Consider the following 20,143-nt stretch of genomic DNA (forward strand, 5'->3'; position numbering starts at 1 on the left):
GTACTGTTTCCCCAAGGAAAATAAAATATGTTTTTAGTATTTCTAGTGGAAGAATTGGGGAACATAATCTACTTTTTTTTTCATCACACAACACCAGCATTCTAGAGGCATTCAGCATAGCTAATTGCCCTCTCTCTTAGACTGGACTTTTGTGTGTGCTTGTTTGTGGTCTGTTGGCAGTTGTTCATTGTTCTTTGCTTGACATTTGAAAAACTTACGTTTTCGTCATAAAATTGCTGGCCTTAAGTTATGCCATTTCAGCTACCAAAGAAGCAGCATTCAGAGAATGAATCCACTGTTGGAGTATGGAATAATCCTTCAAATTCACTCAATTCAATCCAGCAGACTGGGTATGCTGTAGATCTCATTGTCCAAAGAGTGTCAGGTGGTAGGACTAAAAGATGAAGCTTCTTTGCTACAGCCCCTGCTCTTTGGGGACTGAGCTACAGGCTCTGCTCTGTTGAGGCCTTCAGAGGTTAGCAATGGCCTCAACTCTGCTGACCTTTTAGAAGGCTTTAAAAACTTGGCTTGGTACCTGGGCATGAGGTTCCAAAGATATTACAGTCCCTGTCTCTTCGCTTTACTGTCAATTGGTCAAATCAATATATAAAATTAATAAAATTAAAATTTAATTAATTAATTAATCTCAGCTGCTGTATATATTTGTTTTGGATTATTTTTATTGATTTTGCCTGTTTTATTTCAGAATTGTAAGCCACCCAGAGTCATTTAGTTGAAATGGGCAACCATAGAAATTAAATAAAAGTAAATATGATTACTTTTCTCTTTTATTCTAAAGTACTCTTTATTTTTTTAATTCCAAAAGAATGCTAAAAGCACCTGCAGTTTCCCTCAGGATCATTTGGCTAAACAATAGCACAACAGACATTTTCCCTTCAGGCTCCAGATAGTATTACTATTTCCAAAGTTCCCGGTCTTGAAAGGTTCACCATAGACATAAAAACTGAGCTACGAAACAATCCTCTGTAGTGGGGATATTTGTACGATTTGGTGACAGGCTTTTTTTTGTTTTTAGTTCTTTAATACAAGTAAGAATTACACGAAGCAGTCCTCTTTTGCAAACTAGGTCAAGTGGTTCAGTCCATTCCATCTTATTGTATTTAATATGTATATCCTGTTCTTCCTTCAAGAATTAAAATGGCATATATAGCCCTTCCTCATCTCATTTTTTCCATAAATTTGGATAAGAATGCCTTAGCCTCAAGATACCCAATGAATTGTTAAGCCTAAGGCAGCCATTCCAGCTATAAGAATAGAGTTACTTCTACTACAAATGTGTATTATTATTATTATTATTATTATTATTATTATTATTATTATTATTATTATTATTATTATTATTATTATTATTATTATTATTATTATTATTATTATTATTATTGCTGAGGAGCCTGTTTGGTCTTAAATGGCATGCAAAGAATTGTTTTCAAAAAAGGTAACAAGGCCAAGACAAAGTATAATTATGATTGGATTGAATTTCACCATATGCCGTTAATATGATTTATCCCTACCTGATTTATATTTATAAATATAAAAACTTCCATTTGGGAAGGTCCCTTGGGGATGCATAATGAAAATTTTGGAAGTGTTTACATAGTCCTACAGCTGCAAGTTGTGCAACTGACCTTTTCACAGATGGGGATTGTGATGAGTATTACTACACTCCTTAGAGAAAGAGCTAACTTTGAAAAATAAATGCAAGGTAAACATTCACCTTGACTCTCTTTAGTATAAGAAGAGCCAGTGGAAAAATATCAGGCTTTCTGCTATTAAGATCTTTAACAACAGAATTCCCAAGTAGTCCTTATGGTGCCTGTTTTCTGGTCTGGTCAAAAGGTCTGAAATATATTGATTAGGGAATGCATATGTTTCTCTGCTACCATCACATGGCAGTTACAAGCAAATAATAATAATAATTGCCCCAGAGAGTTACAGAAAATTTTTATTTCCAGATCTAGAATTCATAAAAACAAAGAAAAGTCAACTTCTTTAGTATATTGATCCTGGCCGTTGAAAAGTTTCAGCAAGCCCTGGTGATCAGCTGGTCTACCTTTGAGGACATGAGCTGAAAAGACAACCCAAAATACAAAGGAATATGCAGTCAGTCAGTGTGTCATTGTAATGTGTCAACTCTATACAGAGTTCACTGGCAGACAGTAGATGGCTAATTCAGGACAGACCAGGAAGTATAAGATAAAATTTATTAACATTTTATATACAAGACAAAATATAGCTTTTTCAGTGAAATGCACTGTAAAATTATATTATCAAGCCCCAGGGCAGAAGATGTTGGAAGTTGAAGTTGTCAAATGTAATCCTTGGCATTTTCAATGAAAGAATCCCAAACAGCTCATCTCACCCAGGATATGCTTTGACTAGGAGATTTCTACTCATAACTTTGGGTTATTTATGGTCAGACTATTCATTAACTAATGCTACAATGAAAGCAATTGCATACACTCATGAAGTTTATTGTATAATTCCTTCACCTCATTAAATTCCTGTTAAAAACAGTGTTTCATAACTGTTTACCTCCTATTCCCCTACCTACATTAATAATATGCAACCACTAAATAGCATCTACATTTCTAAAGTCACTCTTTACCAGTCTTTTATAAGAAAGATCTATAAGGAGAAGGGAGAAGATCAAAACCAAAATCACGATCAGTGTGTTATAAGCACAGTATATTAGAAGAGTGTAGCTCTTCCATCCTAATCAGTCCTCAAACTGGAAGAACGATGAAAGGAGTCTGGCTTGTTCAAATGTGGGAATTAGCCAATCAGCCAATGAAGGCCAAGGGCAGAAGAAGCATAAAATAGGCTGAATGTCTTTCTGCTATTCTAGCATGTCTGGGGAAATGCTGAAGTTGCATGTTCAAACCAGTTTAGAAACCATACCAAGAAATATTTCTGCACTCTCTAATCAAAACAGCCTATTTAACAAGTTGCCACCCTAAAAGCAGTCAACTGTTAGAATGATGTCATTGCTTTTTATTTAAATTTTTTAGATTTCTGGAAATCTGTGTGATGTCCTTCTTAGCAGGGTTCTATTTTCATACAACCTTTAGGTTCCTTTTATCTCAATATGAAGCAATTTTCTTTTAAACTTATTTGTAAATGATCCAATTTCTTTGTGAGATAAGATAATATGAGGCCTTACATGCATGTTGGGAAAACTGTGAAGTGTTATTCTTCCTTGCTTTCTCAGGATTCACATATCTCTTTACTGTTACCTAATTGCTCTTGTGTGGTTCAAGTAAAATGATTGTTCTCTCTTGTGTTTCATATAGCTCAACTATTTTCTCTGTTCTCCTGCAAATTTTCTTCTTTTTTGTCATCTACACTTCCCCTTTCTTTCCAGTGAAGGAAAAGAATATTGCATGACTGCAAAAATTAAGTCATTAACTCAGAAACTGCCAATTTCATCATGCTTTAGTAACAGGGCTAAAAATTAATGGCAAGAAGGCTGCATGCTCAGAAACTGCTCCAGATTTTCCATGGGAAATACAGGCAGCCTCAGGAACATTGTCTCTATAATCTTGCTCTAATCCTTCCAAAAAATGGCATGTGAAATTGATTTCAAAAACATAGGCACTATGCAAATGAATGGGAAATTTATTTTCCACTACAGACCCATGGTATCAAATCCACTAGTATAGCAGGATGTTCACAGATAAAAGGTGCATCTCCAACAGGTAGAAAATCATCTGACAACAGAAGTGCAATGAATGTCAGAAACTGCCAAGAGGAAGATAACTTTGGTCCCTTCCCCTGTCCATGCCCATCTGATGAAAACTTTCTCCATCCCCACCTGAAATTCTTTAGTCCAATTCAGCACAGAAGCCAACTAGGATTGACATCAGCATTGCCGGTGAGGGAACACCATCGTTTGTTATCAGCACGCCCATCACTGGTACAGTTGCCATATGACTGGCCACGAAAGATAAAAGGAAAGACACAATCTGCTTCTAAATGGAAAGAAGAATTAAAAAATGGGGTTTTTTATTTGCTTGGTCTACATTTCTTCCTCCTGTACAAAATGAAGAATTCAGACAACAATTTACAGTATAAGCCATCTCCAAAATGTAGAGGGTACAAATTCAAAAATAAAAACTAGTATAATTCAATGTTCCTTCAGTCTTCTTACCTCTACCCACTTGTACTGATAGTCAATTCAAATCACAAAAGATTTGGTATAAGATCATACAGATAATTCATGATTTAGGACTGGTTGCTTAGCAACTGTTCAAAGTTACAATGGACCTCCCTAGGAGTACTTCCAAGCCAGATTTGAACTTCTGACAGCCATCGCCACTAATACCAGCAGTAACACGACCTATGTCAAGTGCTTGGCAACCAGTTTTCATATTTCAGCATATTGCAGTCACATGACCACATTTTACAATGCTTTTGCAAAAAATTGACATTTACTTCCAGTTTTCAGCAAAATTGGCCCATAGCAAACAATTGGTTTGATTAACAACCATGCCATTTGTTGTTGTTTTTTAATCCCATTTATATCCCGCCCTTCTCTGAAGACTCAAGGCAGCTTACAATCTAAAGCACAAATCAATGTGCTTAGCAATAGCCTTCATTCTATGTATATGTATATTAGGGCTTTCGCCCCCACCCCCAAGCGGCATTATTACAAAGTCAGCTTATTGCCCCCAACAATCTGGGTCCTCATTTTACCTACCTCGGAATGATGGAAGGCTGAGTCAACCTTGAGCCTGGTGGGACTCAAACCTGCACTAATTGCAGGCAGCTGGTATTACTTAAGGAGGCATTAGCCCACTGATCCACCAAGGCAGTGACCACTTCCAAAAAAAGGTCATAAAATTGGATTGGTCATGTGCGTGAACCTCTATACAATTGTCATGATTTATGACTGTGATGGGAAGACTCAAGTTTATAAGTTGAAGAGTATCAGTATTTAAATGCAGAATGTTCATTCAAACTCTTAAAAGTGAAGGAGAAATGTCTTATATTTAATTGTATACAAGCAATACAACTTCTGTATTTTTTTTAAAAAAACCATATATTGTATGTAAAATTGAAGAAAAAGGGAAGGACATAATGAAAATGATCTGATTATGTGGAAAGGAGATGAAGAATACATGCAGGAAAGTGAAAGTGTAGATTTAAATATGATTGGAAGTGCTAAAATGTACAAACTGGCAGTGAGTGTATATGAAAACAGGAATACATAAATTGGTGATTCAGTACAGATAATGTGTAATCTGTTAGGAAAAAATAACATTTTTATTTTTAAAAAAGCAAATATATATAAAAGCATATTTTAAATCTCTTGATGATAGGAAAGTCATAGTTGGATATAACATGAAAAACATAATAATAATTTCACAGCACTGCCATTTGACTCACCATTGCATAATCTCCATTTCAAACCACTTTTGTAGTCCGGAGTGGTGGCACACCAAGCTTTTCCTTCAATCTGATCCATGTTGGTACAGCTTTCATATGGTTTTCCTTTATAGATGAAGGGAAAGACACAGCCTGTTTCTGAATTTTTTTTTAAAAAAAAAAAAGATAAAAGAAGACAAAGGGGCAATCAGTATTTATTTGAAAGTCTTCACTTTAATAAATCATGTGAGTTCTGCGAAATGCAGCTTTGGAAACAAATTCTGATTAATATTCTGAATTCTTTATAAGAAAGTTCTGTTTTAGTCCAGGGTAACAGCAGAGATGAAGAAATTTGAATTCTTTATTGAAATCTTTATTTTGAGATGAAATACTGTATATAGTGTGCTTCTGTTTTTAACCAATTTCTATGGAACATCCAAGAAGAATGTTGATGTAAAGGCCACAAATATCTTAAATTTATATCTAAATGTTAATCTGTAAAGTCTGTAGATTACATCACTTCATGCATTAATTTACACAACTGTGGAGCTTATCTGTGGCAAGGGAGAAACAGAAAAGCAACTGTTAAAAGTTTTCCATTTTCCAAGATTATGCACAACTGAGTGATTAGGATATGTGGTAAATGTAACCACTCAGCTTCCCATAGCAAGTCTTCTGACATTGATGAATCTTATTGTGGTCCCCTAATGCTGGGATGTCTAATGCAGCTGTTAATCTGAATTTATTTTCTCTGACAGAATTTCATCTTCTTGGTGAAAACCATTTAATTAAAGTAGAACAAGATTTTTAAAAATCAGTTACCACAAGGTGGCAACAGAGAACACTAACTAGCAAAGACTAAAAGACTAACTAGCAAAGACTAAAAGAAATACCTATATAAAAAAATGATGGTCCATTCATTTTAGTCATTCTATGGCAATCAGCAACTATCCCCCGCTAAAGGAGTATCTGCAGACTTTATATGCAACGAGTCCATCCCTAAAGAATCTCATTTACATTATGGATAAAAAGTTGTCTATAATCAAGAAATGTCTCTCTTTGAATCATATGGCAGCAATGAATAAGGCAAGATGAGAAAAGGTTTTTCAATCTGATCCCCTCCAGTTCTGCCAGATTACAATACCTACAATACCAAGTCACCATGGTCCAAGTGGGCAGTAGTTCTGGCAACTGTAGATCATTATATCTAGATGCTTTTAGCTTCAGAAAGTTTTCTTAAAACTATAGCTTTTTCTCAGCTTCAGTCTCCCTGCCCACCATCTCCTGTATAGTGCTGGTAAAGGTAAAGGTAAAGGTTCCCCCGCACATGTGTGCTAGTTGTTTCCAACTCTAGGGGGCAGTGCTCATCTCTGTTTCAAAGCCGAAGAGCCAGCGCTTGTCCGAGGACGTCTCCGTGGTCATGTGGCCGGCATGACTAGATGCCAAAGGCGCACAGAACGCTGTTACCTTCCCATCGTAGTGGTCCCTATTTTTCTACTTGCATTTTTTACATGCTTTTGAACTGCTAGCTTGGCAGAAGCTGGGACGAGTAACAGGCGCTCACTCTGTTACGCGGCACTTGGGATTCGACCCGCCAAACTGCCGACCATCTGATCAACAAGCTCAACGTCCTAACCCACTTTATAGTGCTAGTAGTAGACTTCATTTCAGGAAACTTAGAAAGGTCAGGAACGCTCTTGAATAAATTAAAACATTATTCAATCAGCTAACAATCTAACTAGATTTGTCAATGTGAAATATGTGTTGCAGTCAAATTACAGGTTGCTCTTCTGTTTCTTCATTCATGCCATACTAGACATTATGGAGTGAAATGTGCTTTTCCTCATCTTCACTGTCCGTGAGAGTTCACTTTTCTTAGTCAGAGACACCCCATAGCAGGTTAGAATTTCATAAATTTCATAAAGAAGTTTTGCATTATGTTTGTTACAGATATGTGGTGAGATGTTGAGGGAGCCAATTACAGCACAGCTGAGACAGTACAAATCCTTTTGAGAACTCATCACAAATGACGAGAAAAAAACGAGAGTCCATTTCAAGGATATTGGGAAGAATCATGATGAGTAATACATCAAATGCATTGCTTTACTAAACACACTTCTCAAATTATAGTTAAGAGTATTTTGGTAAAAGACATAGGATCTTTATCTCGTGTATTTTCATTCTGAATAGATAACAGAGTTTATGCAAGCCCTGGCTATCCCCAGAAATGAAAAGAGGATTTATTTTGGCAAGGAGAATATATATATATATATCACTTCACAAATGACATATGCAAGAAATGTAATCACTGTATGAAAACAAAATTACACCATCCAATACCAATTCCCAATGTTTTTGAGTGAATACGAACTTAGAATTCTCATGAGTGACAATCAGTCAGTCAAAAAAGTTGCTTCTCTTCACTGTTTCTTTTCATTCTCTTACTTGTGATGGTACAAAAAGTCAGCCTTTCATCTACATCATAGTTCTTGGTGATGGCACACCAGAGTTTATCATCTTCTCGTCCATCTGTTGTACAGCTATTGTAGCTCTTACCATTGTAAGTGAACGGAAAGATACATTTGGGGGTTTCCTCAGTTGTGCCTGGCCCTGCATTAAAGAAAAAAAGGGAGAAGAAGAAAAGTAAAAAAAGTAAAATTTAAGAGAAGGACATGCAAAGTGTAAGAACGAAAATGAAAGTGGGTTTGTTGTGACAGAGCGCCTTCCATTGTTCAACTCTAGAATCTTTGTCATTCAGGATTTTCAAAAATAGCTCTCTTTTTTCTAGGCCAAGTAAAACACCTCCATTACTCTTTTTGTACCTGTGTCATTGCAGCACATCCATTTTTTATCCACATCATAGTTGCTAGTAGTGGCACACCACTTCTTCCCATCCCTCATACCATTACTGATGCATGTGCTATAGGAATTGCCATTGTAGATGAACGGGAAAACACAAGTTGGACCATCTATCCTCGGATCTGGATCTGGATTTTAAAACCACAATGGAAAAATACTCACTGGATTTGAAGGAATAACATAAAATTGTGAGTGTCGTGTAGAGAGAATAAAATACTATATCAAGAAATGAAAACAAAATCTGAAGGAAAAAGTTTGCTGCAATTTCAACTGCCTGTTAGACCAGAAATACATTGATTTCCAATACTTTCAGTGCTCTGGATTTGGTGCTTCCTAAGGGATCGGAATCTTTGAGTGGCAATGCCTCTAGTCTCTTCTTTATTTTTCAAAGGTAAATGTATTAATTTTGGAAAAGAAAAAAAGAAGACAATAAAGAAAGGTCTCATCAGTAGACAACCTGGGTGCCTTTCTTGCAAAGAGGTTCAAAAGGTTATTTCTCACTTAGAATCATGAGGTGTACATTTTGCTAATTAGAGAAGCAGCCCTTCATCCTAAATTAACTGCCCAATCTTGTATTTTCAAATAAGATGTGATTCTTCTCAAATAATGGAGTTTGCTGAGGATTTTGTGAATTAAAATCAAGGACATTGGAAATGCAATCAAGGACATTAGAATGTTTGTTTTTTGCCTCTTTGTCCCAATATTTTTTGTTCCCCTCCACTCCTCTGTAAGGACTTCTATCTACTAATTACCCTGTGAGAAGGATCTCTGAAGTGAGAGAAATGAGATAAAGGCTACCCAAAAAACTGCTGTAATTTGATTCTTATGCATTTAATAAAGATATATCCTGCTTTCACTTAGCAACTCAAAGTAGGAGGCATTCCTGTCACCTATTTTCCTCCACAACAATTCTATGAGATAGGTTGGCCTGCAAGAGAATTAACATAATATTCCTGTTCCTACCCCAGCATTTTAAGCACCACACTATATTGACTCTTAAAAAACAAATGTGGAGCCACTGACACCTACTGTCCAGAGGGCTAGATTTTAAAAATTATTTTTAAATTATTTAAAAATTGATATTATTTTTCCATTTATAACTGTTGATGTTGCCTATCAGTATTATAAGTTATATCCAAAAAACGTTGTTGTTGTAATTAATAGTAGTAGTAGTATTTTGCTGCTGCTGCTGTCCTACCTGTGATATTACAATATGTCCATTTCATATCTACATCATAGTTACTAGTAGTTGCACACCAGCATTTTCCATTACTCATGCCATCTGAAGTACATGTTGTATATAATTTATCTTTGTAGATGAATGGGAAGACACATACTGGATCTTCAACGTTTGGATCTGGCCCTAATGAAAAAAAATCATAGAAATATTTAAAATATGAAAAATATCCTTGTTTTATTATGCTCATCATACTAAAAACATGGCAGCAGACTCTACATATGTCTTTGTTGAAGGGTAGTAAGATGTAAGCCCCAACTGGAATGTACCCCATCTCTTGCAAAAGCAACTTGCTTTGATGGCCATTAAAAGGACAAATTGCATCATGTTTGTTAGGAATAAACTCTGTGTGGATAGAAATAATATTTATACAGAGCTCCTTCCATACCAGGTGTATGCCAGCTGTTAACACCAGACATTTTGGGTTCCAATTCTCTCAGTCTCTTATCATTAGTCATTAGTAAATGTATGAGATTGATGGTGGATGAGATTCAAAATATTTGGAGGACATCAAGTTGGCTACTCCCATCTTAAGCTCTATTATGTAAAACAGATACGATTGTAGTTACTGCATAGTGCCCTAACATTTCTTCCCCCATTTCCTATACCTCCAAAATACCAGAATATTTCTAAGAGGAGTCCATGAAATCAGAGAGTAGAATTTATTTGGCAAAATCTTATCTAGCAAGGCAAAACCAGCGACTTTTGCCAGTGGAATGGCATTTAATTCATTTCTCATGAAAGCACCTGATTCCTCTGAACAGAACCTCCACATCTTGTCAATATCATAGTTACTGCTGGTGGCACACCAATATCTTCCATCAGTTCGGCCATTTGTAGTACAGCCGGTATAAACTTGGTTCCTGAAGACAAATGGAAAGACACAAGGTAGACTTTCCACATTCTCATCAGGTCCTGATAGTAGGAAAGAAGAATTCATAATTATTGCAAAACAACAATTTCCAACATATTATTTGCTTATTTTCAGAAATAGAAGTTCTTTTTTATAGAGTTTTAATTACAGTTGCTTTATTTGACAATGCTTTACCCATTTTACTCTACAGAAATTGGACTATATCCCACAATCCTTAGATCACGGTCATGCAAATTCTATCAGGTCAAGACCCAAACTTGTACAGCTTCTTAAGAACTACATCCAAAAGACAAAGCCACTACCCATTATCTGAAGGGACTTCAGATATATGTAATACTATAAGTATCTGCAGTTTAAGATACCCAGTTTGTCCATTAGAACCTTCCATATGCAAAATACAATCATGAAATGGATGTTGCTGACTGCATTTTGTACACTCCTGCTTAGACAGTAATATAGCTAATCACATGACGAAATGATGTGTTCTCCTAGAGAAAAGGATTACAAAGAATTACAGTAGTGCACCTCTGATGTTAATATCTCTGTCACACAGGAAAGCCAAGCAATTTAGCATGTAGCACTACTAAATTAACATAAAAATTAGTGCCGATTTTTGCACACATTTTTGATTTAAAAGAAATCAAAATCTTCATTGAAAATGCATTTTTGAAAGAAAAAGTGTACTAACTGTATTTTGATGTAAAAACACTTCTTTTTATTTTACTTGACAATTACAAGGATTATTCTTATTTACTCATTCACCAATCTTTATTTTTATTTGAACTTATCTTGTAAAGTTATTTGATGTTCTTTTCCTACCTGTGTCATTACAGTATGTCCATTTTTTATCTACATCATAGCTGGTGGTGGTGGCACACCAGAATTTCCCATCACTCATGCCTTCATTAGTGCATGTACTGTAGACTTTTTCCTTGAAGATGAATGGGAAGATGCATGATGGGCTTTGTATCTTTGTTTCTGGCCCTGGATTTTAAACAAAAAAGTGAATACAAGGATATGTGATCCATTCCTATCAATAGTGAATGCCAACATAGATTCCACAAAAAGTCATAAATAAAACCAAACAGCAATGTCCACTATTGAAATGGTCTGCTCACATGCTTTCAAACATTCATTTTTCTCCCTTATTTCTACCTCAGGCAAGTAAGAATTTACCCAAAACAGCATAAGTAAGTATTAATTATATTATTGCTGGGACTGGAAGGACCCTAGACAAGATATCCTTTATGGGCCCCATTCATCCATCCATGCATCCTCTAGCTATTCTTTTTCAGTTTTTTCTATCCCAGTTATCCAGTGGAGGGGATAGGACAAGAGGAAGAAAGATATTCAGTATTTGATATTTAGAAATTTTGTGGGGGGGAAATGGGTACTGTGTTCCTGGGCTGGTCCAGGGACATATCCTGTCATTCATTCTTAAAAATATCACTTTTAAACAGATATTATCAGAATGGTATATTGTTGTTGTTGTTGTTAGCTGCGAAGTCGTGTCCGACCCATCACGACCCTATGGACAACGTTCCTCCAGGCCTTCCTGTCCTCTACCATCTGCTGGAGTCCATTTAAGCTCACGCCTACTGCTTCAGTGACTCCATCCAGCCACCTCATTCTCTGTCGTCCCCTTCTTCTATTGCCCTCAATCTTTCCCAGCATTAGGCTCTTCTCCAGTGAGTCCTTCCTTCTCATTAGGTGGCCAAAGTATTTGAGTTTTAGCTTCAGGATCTGGCCTTCTAAAGAGCAGTCAGGGTTGATCTCCTCTAGGACTGACCAGTTTGATCACCTTGCAGTCCAAGGGACTCGCAGGAGTCTTCTCCAGGACCATAGTTCAAAGGCCTCAATGCTTTGGCGCTCAGCCTTTCTTATGGTCCAGCTTTCACTGCCATACATTGCAACTGGGAAGACCATAGCCTTGACTATACGCACTTTTGTTGACAGGGTGATGTCTCTGCTTTTTAGTGTGCTGTCTAGATTTGCCATGGCTTTCCTCCCCAGGAGCAAGCGTCTTTTAATTTCTTGGCTATAGTCCCCATCTGCAGTGATCTTGGAGCCCAGGAAAATAAAATCTGTCACTACCTCCATTTCTTCCCCATCTATTTGCCAGGAATTGAGAGGGCCGGATGCCATGATCTTGGTTTTCTTAATGTTAAGTTTCAACCCAGGTTTTGCACTCTCCTTCTTCACACGTAACACGAGGCTCTTTAGTTCTTCACTTTCTGCCATTAGAGTGGTATCATCTGCATATCTTAGGTTGTTGATATTTCTTCCGGCAATCTTAATTCCAACTTTTGATTCATCTAGCCCTGCCTTTCTCATGATGTGCTCTGCATATAAGTTAAATAGGCAGGGTGACAGTATACAGCCTTGCCGGACTCCTTTCCCAATTTTGAACCAATCAGTGGTTCCGTGTCCAGTTCTCACTGTTGCTTCTTGGCCCACATATAGGTTTCTCAAGAGATAAATAAGATGGTCTGGTACTCCCATCTGTTTAAGAACTTGCCACAGTTTGTTATGATCCACACAATCAAAGGCTTTAGCATAGTCAATGAAGCAAAAGTAGATGTTTTTCTGGAACTCTCTAGCTTTCTCCATGATCCAGCATATGTTGGCAATTTGATCTCTAGTTCCTCTGCCTCTTCGAAATCCTGCCTGCACTTCTGGTAGTTCTCAATCCACATACTGCTGAAGTCTAGCTTGTAGGATTTTAAGCATAACTTTACTAGCATGTGAAATGAGTGCAATGGTGCGATAGTTTGAACATTCTTTGGCACTGCCTTTCTTTGGAATTGGAATGTAAACTGACCTTTTCCAATCCTGTGGCCACTGTTGAGTTTTCCAAATTTGCTGGCAAATTGAGTGTAGCACTTTTACTGCATCATCTTTTAAGATTTTGAATAGCTCAAGCTGGAATACTGTCACCTCCACTAGCTTTGTTGTTGCTCAGCTTTCCTAAGGCCCATTTCACTTCACATTCTAGGATGTCTGGCTCGAGGTCAGTGACCACCTCATTGTGATTATCAGGGACGTTAAGCTCATTCTTGTATAGTTCTTCTGTGTAACTTTGCCATCTCTTCTTAATCTCTTCTGCCTCTGTTAGGTCCCTGCCATTTTGGTCCTTTATCATGCCCATTTTTGCATGAAACATTCCCTTCATCTCTCCAATTTTCTGGAAAAGATCTCTGGTCCTCCCTATTCTATTGTTTTCTTCTATTTCTTTGCACTGTTCATTTAAGAAGGCATTCTTATCTCTTCTAGCTATTCTCTGGAATTCTGCATTCAATTGGGCGTATCTTTCTTTTTCTCCCTTGCCTTTTGCTTCCCTCCTTTCCTCAGCTATTTGCAAAGCTTCCTCAGACAGCCATTTTGCTTTCTTGCATTTCTTTTTCTTTGGGATGGTTTTGGTTGCTACCTCTTGTACAATGTTGCGAACCTCTGTCCATAGTTCTTCAGGCACCCTGTCTATCAGATCTAATTCCTTAAATCTATTTGTCACCTCTACTGTATATTCAACGGGGATATGATTTAATTCATACCTGACTGGCCTGGTGCTTTTCCCTACTTTCTTCAGTTTAAGCCTAAACTTTGCAATGAGAAGCTCATAGTCTGAGCCACAGTCAGCTCCTGGTCTTGTTTTTACTGACTGTATAGAGCTTCTCCATCTTTGGCTGCAGAGCATATAGTCTATCTGATTTCTGTGTTGACCGTCTGGTGATGTCCATGTGTAGAGCCGTCTCTTGGGTTGTTGGAAAAGAGTGTTTGCTATGACCATCGTATTCTCTTGACAAAATTCTATCAGCTTGTGCCCTGCTTCATTTTGTACTCCAAGGCCAAACTTGCCTGTTATTCCGGTTATCTTTTGGCTTCCTACTTTAGCATTCCAATCCCCCATGATGATAAGGACATCATTTTTTGGTGTTAGTTCTATAAGATGCTGTAGGATTCGAACTGAGATCATTCTGTCATTTTGAGGATTGTATCCCAGTATTGCTTTTCCTACTCTTTTATTGACTATGAAGGCTACTCCATTTCTTCTGAGGGATTCTTGCCCGCAGTAGTATACCTGATGGTCATCTGAACTAAATTCACCCATTCCTGTCCATTTTAGTTCGCTGATACCTAAGATGTCAATGTTCAGTCTTGTCATCTCTTGTTTGACCACGTCCAGTTTTCCTTGATTCATGGATCTTACATTCCAGGTTCCTATGGAGAAAAAATCTTTACAGCATCGGACTTTCCTTTCACCACCAGACACATCCACAGCTGAGCGTCCTTTCGGCTTTGGCCCAGTCGCTTCATTCTTTCTGGCGCTACTAGTACTAGCCCTCTGCTCTTCCCCAGTAGCATATTGGACGCCTTCCGACCTGAGGGGCTCATCTTCCAGTGTCATATCATTTTGCCTTTTGGTACTGTCCATAGGGTTTTCATGGCAAAGATACTGAAGTGGGTTGCCATTTCCTTCTCCAGTGGATCACGTTTTGTCAGAACTCTCTGCTATGACCTTTCTGTCTTGGGTGGCCCTGCACGGCATAGCTCATAGCTTCATTGAATTATGCAAGCCCCTTCGCCACGACAAGGCAGTAATCCATGAAGGGGAGAATGGTATATACAGCCCATCTTTTCTGAAATTCCTAGAGCAGAAAGACACATATATTACTTTATGTCATGCCTCCTGGTACGGAGTTGTAAATGACTTTGTCATTTTTATCCAGTACATATCCCGTGGGATGTTTTCAGTTACATTAATTACCAGGAATCACCATGTTGCTCATTTCATCCTTATTAGAAACATATTGGTAACCAGATATTATTGTACAATTTACTGTTTGTATTAAAACTAGCTCCCCACCCTTAGTCCAAGGTGACATTCTGATGGAGCAACAGGGACATTTTCTATTGCCCTATTTGACATCTACCTACCTTTTGGGCTTACCATACCCTCCAAGTTACATTTTTGCCTCTCCCCCTCCCTCCCTCTCTCTCTCTCTCTCTCCCTCCCTCTTGCCATATTCCTATGGAGATCTACTGAGGGATTTTGAATATGAGCAAATTCTTATTAGAATGTGCTTCAGATTCTTAGGAGTTTTTTAAAAATATATATTTTATTGATTTTTTACAATAACAATCTTTAGAGCTTAGTGAACAGCATGTTGTCTGGATTTGTATATTTAAAAAACAATAATAATTAATTACTATAATTTCATAATCAATCAATTAATGATATATTTCCTTGATCTTCTCTTTTTTCACTAGTACTCTCCTTCTGTCAACATTAAACAAATGTACTTAATACTTTCATTGCATACAAGGTTGGAAATAAACATTTTTCTTGTGTTTGTACAAATAACAGTAACATCAGCATATCATATACCGTATCATCCTTTCTGATCAGCCTATGTTTCAATTGTATTTGTAAAAGTCATCTTATTAAGTCACTATATGTCCTGTTTTCAAGATTCTTATTTAAGCTTAATTTCCCCTCTGTATTCCAACCATTCTTATCAGTCATAATTTTCTCAAAGTTAATTACCTTTAAATATCCAAACTTTTCATTCACACACACCCCATCCCAATATTTTTATATTTCATATATTATAAAAAATACTATATTAGTTATATATCTTATCCCTCTTACTGCAGGGCCCCTTTATATCCGTAATTTATCTATTGTTTTAAACATATCCAAACAAGTGTTTAATCATATAGTATGCCATCTGGTAAGTTGCATCAAATCTCTTGAATCTAACTCTAGCCTTCTTCGTTTGCCAAGTAGCTTTCCAAGTCAGTGTGTTCAGCTTGCCAGGGGATTCTTCCTGTATTTTTGTGAATGTTGTTGGGAATAGGAAAGACAAGTTAGGTAGGATGTGCGTTTTTTGTCTCCCAGACTGTAATGATTCTTCTGGCTGGTCTGTAATCCATTTTGTTAGATCTTCTTTCTTATCTTCAAGTTTGTTTTTGAAGCCCTGAAAAATAAAATATTGTTTCCATTTCCACTGCTGCAGCAAAATCTTGCAAGTTTTCTTTTGTTTGTATTAAACTGTGGTTCTCTTCATTTATAGCTCCCCTCTTTGGGTCACTGTCCTCTGGTTTGTGTTCTGTTATCTGATTTCTTTATTCATTCCTTGTTATCATTTTCTGAGTTTTTAATTGTAAGTTTAGGTTAAAGGTGTGCTCATTTATGTCATCAAGTTGTTTTTAGTCTCATCATGATTTGAAACAATTGTCATTTGAATCTGTCACAGTACTGCATACATTTTCCCCTGGAAAGTATTTGCCTTGTCTTGGAGTATTGCTGCTGCAGATCTCTGATCTTCCAGGCTGGGACGTTCAGACGGAAACATTAGGTGTGGTTTCCTGCCACTTTTAGATAGGTATGTCACATCCATTTTATCTCCCCCTCCAAATAGTCTTTCACCAGTACCATAGTCTCTGATTAGCCTTATCAAACCAGTCAATCTTAAAATCCAAACACCAAATCTTATATAGTTCTTATCTTTATATATGGTTTTCATAATCCAGTGTGTTTACAATTGTCAAAGCACCACTAAAAGCACTATTTTATAATGGTTCTTCTGTTCAGTGGTCTCACAATTAGTCAGCCAAATTTGCAGTCCAGAATGTTTAACCACCTAAGAACTTTCCAGTAAATTCCCCCCTAAAAGATTAGCCAAAAATCAAGGTTTTTCTTTCTCTGCAAATAATTCTTGAGCTTAGAAATCACAGCTCAGTAAGTATTTACAATCCCAGGTCAGTAGTTTTTAAAACAAATATAGTTCTCACTCTGTAGTAGGTGCCCCAGTGTATTTTCTTTCCTCTGTTCCCAGCTGTTTTTTATTTGGCTAGAAGTCACTGAGATTCAAAGGAACAAGTTGTTCTTTATTTCTGGGCATCTTGCCAATTTCTGAGTCAATGCAGCTGTTGTTCTATGCTCTAATCCTCCATTAGATGTCAGTAGCTATTCATTTTCCAACTTTTAAAACAAACAATTATTTTCTTGTAATTTCATCAATACTTTTCCAGATGTGGAATCTTAACAGTTTTTATAATTTTCGGAATTATCCAGACTGTAGTAGTATTAACTTCATTTCAATATACTTCTGTCCCCCATAAAAATTAAATTGCCTCTTCCATCTATGGAAGGGTGGGGATGCTGTCCCTCCCTTCTCACTTTCGGAAAATTTTTTGCTTCTTGGGGATCTTTTCCAGGAAATCAGTTACAAAATAGAAGAGAGAAGATTGATATTCTCACCCAGTTCCAAGCACACTTCGCAGTTGTTCTGGTTAGTACTTTTGGACTTCGGCTACCAGTAATTTGGGCTAGTCACTGAGGTGTAGCTAGCCTTTCTCCTGTCAATTTGGATGGCTTCCCCCAGATCAAACAGATTGACCACCGTTATTCCATGTTCTTCGGGGGGGCTCCTTCGATGCCCCTCCGGGGCAACTTTAAACCATTTAGGGTCCCCTGGCAGAGCGAAACCAGCCGTGAGGTGCGGAGCCCCACAATCCCTTGGCCATGTCATTACGATGCAAGACCAGAAGTCTAGATACTTAGGAGTTCTTGTAGAAGCTGTAGAATGACACTGTTGATGGTAAGCATTAACCCCAAAGCAGTTGCTCATATTCAGTTACCTCTTGACAGATAATGAGCAGCATCAAAGGCATGATTCCATTTTCTGGTTTACATATAGAATGTGCAAAACTATGCTTCAAATATCCCTTAGTCATTCAATTCAAACATATTCCCTTATATATTTTATTATGCCCTTCTATTTTTTTCTTGTAACATTTAATTTCTTTACCTAAATCTTGGCAGAGCTTCAGTTTCCTATCAACATCATAATTCTGGGTTGTTGCACACCAGAACTTCCCATCTCTCCGCCCATCTGCAGTACAATTTTGGTAAAGCTTTCCCTGATAGATGAATGGGAAAATGCATGGTGGACTTTCCATAATCTCACCAGGGCCTGATATTTAAAATACAAAAAAGAAGGAAATTAATCAGAATTATCCTTGCAGTAAAGTAACTCCTGGTCCAAGCATTCAATTATCTGAAGATAGAAGAATGTACACCAAAGCACACAGTCATTCCATTCATGCAGTGGATTTATTAAGTGCCTGGAAGAGAGATCACACGCAGATATCCTGCTTGGACTTCTTTTAGTTTTTTTAAAAGTTTGGATGGATGTTTGTATGCTAGTTGTCCTATACTGTACATATTGATAGGAATAAGAATTAGTTGGACTGATAGAAGAGAATATTTGTACCTGAAGGGTGAATTGTAGAGTCCTTGGTGCCCTCTGAGTTTGGTTGCTTCTAGAAGTGATGATTTTACCTAGTTTGGTAATTAAACATCTGCAAGAAAGCAACTAGCCTTGGAGAGGACTCCATATAAGTTAGATCTTTGCTGAGCGATGGACAATTTATCCCACTCGCTCAATAAATATATCATGCATACATATATAAGGATGCAGTGATTTCTACTGTGTGCTTCTTTCTCTCCAATACATATAATACCTTGTTTAATATAAAATTTTTCAGCTTTTTGCCTGATATTTCCTCAGTTTTATTTAACATAATTCACTTTTGATGAAGCAAGCATTGATATATCAGCCACAATATTCTGAAACAACTGTTTCCACAGCAAACCATGATTTTTTAAAAATGACTACACATGAGAAATGTGTAGCGTGCCACTGATGTACTATATCACAATATCTGATGTCAGCATGCAGTTCAGTACACTGACATAACAATGACATCATGCATGTGTTTTCATTCCTTCTCAATAAACAGCTATACTAGTGTCCTTTTAATTCTTTGTTGGTAAATTTAAATTTAACACAGAAATAGTTTGTCGCAGAAGTGACTGCCTGTGAAGGCTCCTAGATTGGGGCGGAAAGGCAAAAGCGGAAGCAGTATGCTCTGTCTTATATTTGAGTAGACCAGGTTGCTCTGATAGGCCAGTTTCACCAGGAAACATTCCCTCCCCTCCTCATAAAATTGTTGATGTCCTGAAATAAAGGAAGTAGGAATATGGAGTGCCACCAAGTTCATATTTCATGTTCTAGTTTCTTTTCTTTTTTTATTAAAGAGTTTTACAAAAAAATTTTTACAAAACATCCCCAAAACCCACCCGCCCCAAACCACCCCCACCCCCCCACTTCCCAGAGCTGAATACAGGGTCATAAATATAATAATCATATTCTAACTAAAATTATCCATTATAAAATTAACCAAATTCATAATGTGCTTTAACTCCCCCTTAACATTGATACATAAAAACATAATAATAATAACTTAAACAAAAATATAATCAATACTAATACTAAAGTTAATAAAAATCTAAAATCTACTCATAAGCTAAATGGAACTTTTTAGTCCCATATTTATTCTGAATATAATCTATCTATCTCCTCCAAACTGAAATATATCTTTCTTGCGAATAATCCTTCAAATAAGCAGAAATCTTAGACATTTCTGCAAGATTCGATACCTTAAGTACCCATTCTTCTATAGTAGGCAAACTATCCTTCTTCCAATATTGTCCCACCAGTAACCGTGCTGCTGTTATCAAGTTCAACATCAAATTGATTTCTTTGGTATCACAATCTACAACAATACCCAATAAAAACAATTGTGGAGAAAACTTTATCTTTCTCTTAAAAATCTTTTGAATGTTCCACCAAATTTTAATCCAAAAAGCTTTTATATTTCTGCAGGTCCACCACATATGAAAATAAGTAGCATCTAAACTACCACATCTCCAGCATTTA

General features: G+C 36.9%; 1 protein-coding gene across 2 annotated transcripts; it reads right to left on the reverse strand.

The window, feature by feature from the left end:
* Positions 1-1,950: 1,950 nt before the first annotated feature.
* Positions 1,951-18,196, reverse strand: LOC308679082 (epididymal sperm-binding protein 1-like). Of its 2 annotated transcripts, XM_081346328.1 has the most exons (10): positions 18,170-18,196; positions 14,872-15,001; positions 11,175-11,339; positions 10,229-10,396; positions 9,443-9,607; positions 8,208-8,372; positions 7,831-7,995; positions 5,407-5,544; positions 3,833-3,989; positions 1,951-2,086 (listed from the first exon to the last, which is right to left on the reverse strand). In XM_081346328.1, the coding sequence occupies exons 2-9, from the start codon at positions 14,906-14,908 to the stop codon at positions 3,853-3,855; spliced, it is 1,140 nt and encodes a 379-aa protein (XP_081202454.1). In that variant the 5' UTR covers positions 14,909-15,001; positions 18,170-18,196; the 3' UTR covers positions 1,951-2,086; positions 3,833-3,852. The 2 variants fall into 2 exon arrangements, with proteins under 2 accessions (XP_081202454.1, XP_081202453.1); XM_081346327.1 differs by lacking the exons at positions 14,872-15,001; positions 18,170-18,196 and adding an exon at positions 14,490-14,602.
* Between the last annotated feature and the right edge of the window lie 1,947 nt (positions 18,197-20,143).

This window comes from Vipera berus (genome assembly GCF_964194415.1).
Source record: "Vipera berus genome assembly, chromosome: Z".
Lineage (NCBI taxonomy): Eukaryota > Metazoa > Chordata > Lepidosauria > Squamata > Viperidae > Vipera > Vipera berus.

What these genes read in the sequence shown, in the direction of transcription:
- LOC308679082 (XM_081346327.1), bottom strand. Translation starts at nt 14,553, where the DNA reads ATGAATCAAGGAAAACTGGACGTGGTCAAACAAGAGATGACAAGACTG. An exon ending in GATGTGCTGCAATGACACAG is followed by an intron (nt 7,996 to 8,207) that starts GTACAAAAAGAG and finishes TCTTTAATGCAG; the next exon opens with GGCCAGGCACAACTGAGGAA. An exon ending in GACTTTTTGTACCATCACAA is followed by an intron (nt 5,545 to 7,830) that starts GTAAGAGAATGA and finishes AAAAAAATTCAG; the next exon opens with AAACAGGCTGTGTCTTTCCC.